The 10,017-nt window shown below is 35.5% G+C and overlaps 2 protein-coding genes and 1 pseudogene across 2 annotated transcripts; 1 reads left to right on the top strand and 2 right to left on the bottom strand.

Annotated features, from left to right (window-relative positions):
• Window positions 1–1,659: 1,659 nt before the first annotated feature.
• LOC131631144 (uncharacterized) lies at window positions 1,660–3,354 on the top strand. The gene has a single exon (XM_058901922.1). The coding sequence runs from the start codon at window positions 2,109–2,111 to the stop codon at window positions 3,273–3,275; it is 1,167 nt and encodes a 388-aa protein (XP_058757905.1). The 5' UTR covers window positions 1,660–2,108; the 3' UTR covers window positions 3,276–3,354.
• A 1,133-nt stretch (window positions 3,355–4,487) lies between these two features.
• Window positions 4,488–8,143, bottom strand: LOC131631146 (uncharacterized; annotated as a pseudogene).
• A 146-nt stretch (window positions 8,144–8,289) lies between these two features.
• On the bottom strand, window positions 8,290–9,611 carry LOC131631145 (uncharacterized). The gene has a single exon (XM_058901923.1). It carries the CDS (start codon window positions 9,496–9,498, stop codon window positions 8,347–8,349), a length of 1,152 nt encoding a protein of 383 aa, XP_058757906.1. The 5' UTR covers window positions 9,499–9,611; the 3' UTR covers window positions 8,290–8,346.
• Window positions 9,612–10,017: the final 406 nt, after the last annotated feature.

Below are 10,017 nucleotides of genomic sequence, written 5' to 3'. Positions count from 1 at the left end.
CTTTTTGAAATTCTGCATCTGGTGAGAAGAGATTAGTCGACTAGTTTCTACAGCAAGAGATGGTCATGTTCGAGAGACTAAGAGGATGAAGACTGCATCTTTCATTTTACTATTTTCTGTCAGAATGCACCTCTTTTGATTACATTGACCAGGAATGGTATTACAGGGGTTTACATTGGTCAAAATAGCATGTCTGTTTTTCATTTGTTGTATCAATGCCTAAAATTTTTGATAATTTTGTAATCTATATGCGGCAATGTTCTTCCCCATCCTAGAGAGTGCGTAGATTAGAAGCACATGTTTATTTTTTATTTGTTTGTTATGCCAGTTGCTGAAAAAGCTTGTTAAGTGGAGGCGAGATGCAAAGGCAAGGATGAAGACTGCATCTGGTCTTAAACGTCAACAACTGGACATTCAGCAGCAAGCACTGCAGCTAACCCTTTTCCCTTTTCTCAGGATTTGTCAGCTATCAGATGGTTAGAGATGCATAGTTTTGGTTTAGGTTTATTAGATGTATAATGTACTTAGTCAATCACGATGCTATTGTCATTGATGTGTAGACACTAAAATAATTTGTATTCATACAATTATAGTAATCAAGTTTTAAATTCTTCAAAATTGGTGTAAGTGATTGATATGTTGGTTTGAAAAAGAAAATCAGCCCTTTGGACAAGTTTGTATATATATATGTAATGATACAGAAATAAACCGTGGCAAGATAAATGGTTTATAATGCATAACATATAACAACAATTTTAAATAGGTGGTCATAACCAAACTGTGGCTATATCTTAAACTAATACTGTGTCGTAAACGTTAAAATGAAACCGCGGCTTTACCATATAGCCATAGTTTTCCAGTCATGGCAAATACAAACCGCGGCCTTAATCAAGCTATCTAAACCGTGGCCTAAAAAAGCCACGGTTGTAAAAAAAGGCGTGGTCTATACCAAAAAACCGTGGACTTTACTTTAGGCCACGGCCGCATACTCCACAGTTGGATTTCCGTGGCCAAACCGTGGCCTCAGCGTTACGCCACGGTTATTTTGCATATAGCCTCGATTTTCTAGGCGTGGCAGGAGGCCTTTTTTCCTGTAGTGAATTTGCTAAGGACAAAGTATTTTTAAGCCCTTTTTTCATTCGAAGTGCACCCTTCGCCTTACTAGTGAGTCCCTCACTGAAGGCGGCCTTATTTAGAGGGTGGGTCCTTCAGCTAGGGGTGAGTCTCTCAGTTGAAGGCAACTATCTTTAAAGGGTTAGTCCCTCAGCTGAAGGCGACTATATTTAAAGGGTGAGTCCATCAACTATCGGCGAGTTCCTTAGTTAAATACGACAACATTTAAAGGGTGAGTCTCTCTGTTAGATGTTTATTTGTGTAAGCCCTTAATTTGAGGATGAGTCATTTATTAGATGTCTTCTGATTAGCTAAAAAAGTCAGTCGAGAATGTCAATTAATCACTTAGCTTGTCACGCTTACTTTCATTTAATGCAAGCAATGATAACCTGTTTTTCGAGATCCTAAATGTTAGTGGCATGTATCGAAAACGTTTTGATTTGTTTTCCAAAAATCATGTGGTAGTCCAAAAGATCCTTTGTGGTTTTCACCATAAAAGATTTTCTCTTTCATTTTATTTGTTCCATTTCGTTTTCAGCTCTTGAAAATTTTCATATTCAACTCCGCATTTCTTCGTTCACAACCTTCTTTCAAGTATGCAATATTTTCTTGCTTTTAATCTTAAGAAATAGATGATGTATTTTAAATATTTGAGGGAAGTGCTTCGAAATTTTATGTCAATTTTATGATTGGAGATGGCGATTGAGATTGGTTTGAAGGAGGCAAGTATTAGGATTCATAGAAATGGTGGTTGAGATTGGTTTGAAGGAGGAGAGGATTAGGATTCAATGTAAATGGATGAGAGTTCAATATTTAAAATTGATAGAAAGGTTGACTTGGCGTCATAGTAACAATGTCATGTATTAAACGAGTATGCCACATGTCGAATCAATACTGAATCACTTTGAACTGTGAAGAAGAACGCGTTGAATGGAGCATAATCCTACAAAGTACAAACTGAAACTGGGTGAGTACAATCTCTTTTCTCTTCACAAATGTATCATTTCCTCATTGCTAGATTCACCCATCATAGGATCCTTCACTCTACTGTTCTATGCCGCAATGCTTATTCTCTTTTCTTCAATTCTTGTTCTTTCTCTGTTTCTAACACAAACCACCATCACCAAACCGACAACCTTACCTTGTCAAACCTCGTAAATTCATGCGGTCTGTCCCCTGAAACTGTCCTTAAACTCTCCAAAAGGTTGCAAACCATAAACCCTAATGGCCCAAATGCTGTAGTTCAACTTCTCACCAACTATGGTTTCTCTGATTCCCAATTACGTAGCTATGTCAAGAAACAACCTTTGGTACTTTTATCAGATGCTGAAAAGACGCTTTTGCCAAAGCTCAAATTTTTGCAATCCATTGGGGTTTCCACCACTGACCTCCCCAAAATCCTAATCGGAAACACTTTCTTTTTGTCAAGAAGCTTAGAGAAACACATAAGGCCTCGTTATGAGGTCATTAGAAGCCTAGTTTCCAATGATAAAGAGGTGGTTTCAGCTTTGAAGTACGGGTCTTGGAACCTTCGCTGTGGTTGGGTTGTAAATGATGCAGTTCTCAACATTGAGGTTTTGAGGAAGCATGGTGTGCCTCAACCTTGCATTTCCCTTTTGGTATCCAATTTTCCTGGTGTAGCATTCACCAAGCATTCTATATTTGTTGAGGCTGTTAATTCAGTCAAGGAAATGGGGTTCGACCCTTTCAAGTCGAATTTTGTTTTGGCACTCCAGGTGTTTGCGAAAATGAATAAGGATATTTGGGAATCAAGATTTAAGATTTTCGAGAGATGGGGTTGGTCAAGAGATATGTGTCTTTCCGCTTTCTTAAAGTATCCGCAATATATGATGATTTCAGAAAAGAAGATTATAAAAGCAATGAACTTCTTGGTGAATGATGTTGGTGTTAGCCCCAAAGATATTGTGAGATGGCCTGGTATGTTGAACCGCAACTTCGAGAAGACATTTATCCCTAGATGGGCTGTTGTAAAAATTTTGAGGTCAAGGGGTTTGGTAAAGAGTGATTTACTCATAAGTAGCATTATTTCGATAACTGAGAAAAAGTTTTTGAAAAGATATGTAACCCGATTTCAAAAAGATGTGCCTCAGTTATTGGATGCATATAATGGTCAGATAATTGATCATCTTGGTATCCTCTAAACTTTGAAAGTTTGAATTGGTTGTACTTGATTGCAAAAGTTGATCATTCATTTTTTTATGATTTGCATATATAGCTTAATGGTTTGTGTTACTGGTTTTTAGAACTGAATCATTGATATGTTATTTATACCACTCAGTAGCTATCTGCAATAGGAATTTTCTCGATATTTTGAAGTTGTAAGAGCCGATTTTATCAAGAAAGCACCCCTAGATAATAATATGGGCTTGCTAACATAATATGTCACAGCATTTTCTCATATTCTATCCTACAACTTGGACAAGATGATTTATTCCTAGACTCCTGGTAACTAAAATCTTTGAGTCGAAAAGTCTGCTTTGGAATGGTTAGTGCATACTTAGTTCCTTTCTGCGATAGATAGATGAAAAGTTTTTTAATAGATTTGGCATCAATTTTGAGCATGAGATGTTTCTGTTACAGGATGCATGCAAAGGTTTTATCAATCAGCAAAGCGTTTTTGTTTTCATAGACTGTTGTCGCGGGTTTGCAAATTCTGAATTTGACCTCTGAGTTTTACTCTACTCGCCTTCAATATGTTCTGTTTACATTTTTGGCATTTTGATTCGTTTTTGTTGATACTGCCATACATAAGACGAGTGCCTCTTTTTTTAGGCTGAGTAAATTAGATGAACTTCGTTTTAATTTCTTCATTTTTGCTTGAAATATTAGTTTGTTATCCATCACCATAAGTTATATAGTTCTAGTTGGAAACCATCTGTTGTTAGAGAATGCATAGATGACCAATTGCTACATGTTTCTTTCTTAAAAATCCCTACTTTTAATTGCAAAGCTCTGAAGCCGCTTTTCTTCAATTTTTCATCACTTACTCACATTTTTTGTTGTATATGGAAGACAATTTAAGTGTCTGGTGGCTTAAACAAGATTTATGTTACCTTAAGGAGTCAAAAGTAGTGAATCTAAGATTGCGAAACCAACTTGTACGTTTGGGAATACGCTTCGACACCCGCATAATGGAGAGAAAATTATTTTAAACCAATCACACTCTTAATGAGACCGATTTATTTGATTGTTTTCCAAAAATTATGGTGCCTAAGACAATTATTTTGCAACTCTCATAGTTCCACAACCAAAGATTATTACATAGTGTATTTGGATAAGCATTTCTTCTAATGCACTGTTTTTTTTTTCTTCTTCTTTTTCATAGCAAATAGAGAGTGAGAAAAATGAGAAAGAACTAACACGATTTGGTGGAGCAACATAGCTATAATTTTCGTACCGGAATTGACTATATTAATGAGGACTAAGACAGGCCTAAAATAATAGGAATGATATGGTGAAAGTTGAAGCAAAATCACAGCTCTTAAAGAAGAATACAGGGAAGTCCTGAGTAGTGACAGAGAGCCACCAGTGTGAGGAAAAATAACTGGTTATGAATGATTTAACCAAAATGGGGGTGTGAGAGAGATGAACTTGTTGATCTGCCTCTTGGTTTGCATCAAACTAAACCTTCTCGAAATAAATGCATCTAAAATAGGTTATGTGAAAGTGTACCCGGATTCGGAAATGCTCAATGGTAATAAAACAGTCACAAATAAAATTGTAATTTCAAACATATATATACACATACACAAAAACATGAAAAATTATAATATATGTACAATAGAAAAGTCCCAGCACATTTATTTAAGGATGTTGCTTAAAAAAGTTGATCTTGACCATGTTAGCGACGGAAACGATCTTTCTCTGATCGTAACACCCTCAGACTTCCTTAGCACTCGATCTTGACTACACCAGATATAGCACTAGTTGTCTCATCAGCAAATTTATTACAAGTCAGTAACATAACATGTTATGTGAGAAGGTACCCCAAAATAATAAATATTTAAGAATCATGGTTAGGTTAGTATAATCTCAGTTATGGTACTATATAATGTAGAGATATCCTCGTGGACCTTTGTTTATCAAATAAATAGGAAAGGGGGGAAACAAACCTTTGCTAGAAATTAACAAATACAGTGGGTACTGCACATTATAACAACAACCACCAATTCTTATTCCACTAAGTGGATCAGCTACATAGATCAACTATTGCCATAATGTTCTATCTAGTCTTTTTAAGTCTTTATCATTCTCTAATTGTTTGATTTCTCTTCATCTGATCTTCTCTCCTTACCACAGAATCTCCATGTCATATCTCTACCATAACAATCTAACATCAGATAAAAATTGAGTATCTAGGGAACTTCAAACATCAGATAAAAATTGAGTATCTAGGGAACTTCAAATTCAAATAATCTATCAGGTTAATGTTGACTCTTACAAAGCGGTGATAAAAAAAAATCACTTGAAGGAGCTGCTATATGGCAATCTTAGAGAATGCTGAAGCAATTCAAGATAGTCATCAATTTAAGTTCTTAGCTTTATATGCATCCAATAGCAATGGCAACTCTTTCTGAAATGGAGTCACATATCTTTTCAAAAACATTCTCTCAGTTATGCAAATAAAGCTGATTATGCGCAAACCACTCTTTATCAAACCCCTCGACTTCAAAATCTTAACAACTGCACATCTAGGGACAAGCGTCTTCTCCAAGTTGCGATTCAGAACCCCAGGGCTCCTAGCAATGTCTTCAGGTGTAAGACCAACATCATTCAGCAAGAAGTTCATTGCTTTCATAACCTTTTTCTCTGATATCATCATACACTGAGGATATGTTTGAAAAGCCAAAAGACAGATATCTCTCGACCAGCCACACCTCTCGAAAACCTTATATCTTGATTCCCAACTTTTTGTGTTCATCTTTCCAATTACTTGAAGTGCCAAAACAAAATTAGACATCAAAGGATCAAACCCCATTTCTTTGACCGAATTAAAGGCCCGAACAAATGTATAATGTTTGGCAAAAGCTACATTGGGAAAATTGGATACTAAAAACGAAATCGAACGCTGAGGAACACCAAGTTGTCTCAGAATATTAATATTTGGGACATAATCATTGACAATTGCATCATGGTAAAAGTTTCTGGACCCGTGCTTGAAAGCAGAAATCACCTGTTTATCATTGCAAACCAGGCTTCTAATAAACCGATATCTAGGTAAAAGGGTTTTCTGCAAACTTGATTTCAAAAAGCAAGGAATTTAGGGAGATCAGTGGTTGAAACCCCAATGGAATGGAAAAAATCGAGTTTTGGGGAAAGGTTCTTTTCAGGATGTGATAAAAGTACCAAAGGGTGTTTCTTGACATAGATACATAACTGGGAATCAGAGAAGCCATGGTTCCTGAGAAGTTGAATTACAGCATTTGGGCCATTAGGGTTTTTGGCTTGCAACCTTTTGGAGAGTTTTAGGGCAGTTTCAGGGGATAACCCACATGAGTTTACAAGGGTTGATAATGTAAGAGAGCCACCTTGATGATGTTGATTTGTGTTAGAAACAGAGAAATAGCGAGAGTTGAAGAAAAGAGAAAGAACATTGCGGTATTGAAGGGTGGCATTATGAGTGAATCTAGCCTTGAGAAAACGATACATTTGTAAAGAGAAAAGAGATTGTACGTTACCCAATTTTATTTTGCAGGATTATGTTCCATTCAACGTGTTCTTCTTCACGGTTCAAAACTCACCCTGGAATATTGCGTTTAGGGATAAAGGCATGGTCATGGTACGTCGGTTTTAAAAAATGTCTCAACCCAGAGTCTAAACTCGAGTCTAAACTCGCGTAGGTAGGTATCAATGTTCATACTGTACCCATATTCTATAGCATATTCGTGTTCTTTTATTTGGGTTTATAGAAAAATTAAATCAATTAATGGTAAAAAATCATATAATTTAATTTTTTTAATGATATAAAAAATTATGGATGTTATCGTTGAGTTAAGAAATAAATAAATATTTTTATTAAAATATGTAATAGTTTAATAACTATGTACTTTTTTTAAAAATTGATAAATATACATTTTTATCTAATAATACAAATGTCATTATATAAATATGCACTGTGGGTATAGGACAAGGTGGGTAGTAAGGTACTCGTGTCCGAACTCATACTCGCTTATTTTAATGAGTAATTATCCGTGTTCGTATCCATACCCATTTTGTAGGTTTTTACCCTACCTGTTATGAGTGTTTTTTTCGGATACCCATAGGATATGGGACAAATTGACATCCCTAGTTAGGATTGACGATAGACATAATTGATTATGAGAGAATTGAGTTTGTACAATTGATTTCAATTAATGTTGTTTGAATAGTTTTCTAATAGGTTAGGAGTTTGACTCAACTTTGGGCAAAAAAGTTTATTTTTGTAAAATACATTTGTATTAATTCTTTTAGTTTAATTTATTTTGTAAATTAAGATTATATTGATTCTTTTAGTTTTAATATTGTTATGCAGAGAACATAATTTGCTAACTCTTTTGAAACTGTTCTGATAGAGCCACAAATGAATCATAATGGATGACTTTTCTATTAAATAATTTGAGTCCTCTTTCTGGTTTGAAGCTTTGGGCCTACATCAAGTAGTTATTGGATAATAGAGATAAATTTGAAACATGTTAATTTTGAGTTGGATGCAAAATTTGTGATGGATAGTTTTCACTGATCAAAGAAAAATCTATGAATTTGGTGCGGTTTTAGAAGATGGTAGAGTCTTACTTTTTCTTTACGACTGAAAGAAATGAGGTAGTTCGCCCTTTATCAAGGGTAGTCCCATGAGAAAGTCCAAACTATGCATCACAAAAATGGTTCCATATAAAGGCAGTAAGAGAACAAATAAGGTCATCAGCATAGTATTAACATAAGCATTGAGTTTACCTTGCATTTTTATCATAAAGATTATTTGTAGTAGACAAAATAATCTCATCATAACAGAAAAAATAAATGTCAGTAGGGGTTTGCTTTCTTGGTAAAATCTGCTCTTACAACTTCATAAAATGGGGAAAATTCATATTGCAGATAGCTACTGAGTGGTATAAGTAACATATCAATGATTCAGTTCTAAAAACCAGTAACACAAACCATAAAAAATGAATGATTAACTTTTGCAATCAAGTATAACTAATTCAAACTTTCAAAGATTCGAGTATACCAAGATGATCAATCTAACACCTGACCATTATATGCATCCAATAACAGGGGCACATCTTTCTGAAATCGGGTCACATATCTCTCCAAAAACTTTTCCTCACTTATCGAAATAACGCTACTTATGCGTAAATCACTCTTTACCAAACCCCTTGACCTCAAAATTTTAAGAACAGCCCATCTAGGGATAAACGTCTTCTCCAAGTTGCGGTTCAGCATACCAGGCCTTCTCGCAACTTCTTCGGGGCTAAGACCAGTATCATTCACCAAGAAGTTCATCGCTTTTACTATCTTCTTTTCTGAGATCATCATATATTGCGGGTGCTTTAAGAAAGCCGAAAGACACATATCTCTCGACCAACCCCATCTCTCGAAAATCTTAAATCTTGATTCCCAAATATCCTTGTTCATTTTCGCAAACACCTGGAGTGCCAAAACAAAATTCGACTTTGATGGATCAAACCCTATTTCCTTGACTGAATTAACAGCCTCAGCAAATATCGAGTGTTTGGTGAATGCTACACCGGGAAAATTGGATACCAAAAGGGAAATGCAACCTTGAGGAACACCAAGGTTCCTCAAAACCTCAATGTTCAGAGCTGCATCATTTACAACCCAGCCACAGTTAAGGTTCCAGGAACCATGCTTCAAAGCTGAAACCACCTCTTTATCATTGCAAACTAGGCTTCTAATGATCTCATAGCGAGGTATTAAGTGTTTGTCCAAGCTTTTTGACAAAAAGGAAGTGTTCCTGATTAGGATTTTGGGGAGATCAGTGGTTGAAACCCCAATGGATTGCAAAAATTTGAGCTTTGGCAAAAGGGTCTTTTCAGCATCTGATAAAAGTACCGAAGGTTGTTTCTTTACATAGCTGCGTAACTGGGAATCAGAGAAGCCATGGTTGGTGAGAAGTTGAACTACAGCGTTTGGGCCATTAGGGTTTATGGTTTGCAACCTTTTGGAGAGTTTAAGGACAGTTTCAGGGGACAAACCGCATGAATTTACGAGGGCTGACAATGTAAAGTTGTCGGTTTGATGATGGTGGTTTGTGTTAGAAACAGAGAAAGAACAAGAATCGAGGAAAAGAGAATAAGCATTGCGGCATAGAACAGTAGAGTGAAGGATTCTATGATGGGTAAATCTAGCAATGAGAAAATGATACATTTGTGAAGAGAAAAGAGATTGTACTCACCCAGTTTCAGTTTGCACGATTATGCTCCATTCAACGCGTTCTTTTTCACAGTCCGAAGTGATTCATCGACAAAATGAACTAATTAAGAGTTTTTAAAATACAATAACTCTAATTTAAATAAAATTTCTCAACCTTACTCATGCATCTCTTAAACACCACACAAAATAATTCCATTTTTGACTCCAACTTTCGTAGACGTACATCCGGACCTATTTCATATTTTGAAAAAATTTGATTCTTTCGTAGAAGTATCTATGGATGTGTAAGAGTGAATCTTGGGACTTTCTCAATTAATTGAGAAAATCTCAAGTTGCGTAGATGCATCTACGGAACACTCTATTGTCAGCCCTATCAAACATTTTTCGTAGATTTTTTCTAATTAATTGAAAATTTGATATTTTCTCAATTAACTAAACCATATCAAACATTTCCGTAGATGTAACAACGGAATATTTTTCCCAATTAATTAAAAATTTAGGATTTTCTGAATT

This window comes from Vicia villosa, unplaced genomic scaffold (genome assembly GCF_029867415.1).
Source record: "Vicia villosa cultivar HV-30 ecotype Madison, WI unplaced genomic scaffold, Vvil1.0 ctg.000779F_1_1, whole genome shotgun sequence".
Taxonomy (NCBI): Eukaryota; Viridiplantae; Streptophyta; class Magnoliopsida; order Fabales; family Fabaceae; genus Vicia; species Vicia villosa.
Note: the sequence above shows the minus strand (reverse complement) of the source record. Positions and strands in the feature narration are given on the sequence as shown.

Bases quoted from the DNA above. Each gene is read 5' to 3' on its own strand.
- LOC131631144 (XM_058901922.1), top strand. From the start codon at position 2,109: ATGTATCATTTCCTCATTGCTAGATTCACCCATCATAGGATCCTTCAC.
- LOC131631145 (XM_058901923.1), bottom strand. From the start codon at position 9,498: ATGTATCATTTTCTCATTGCTAGATTTACCCATCATAGAATCCTTCAC.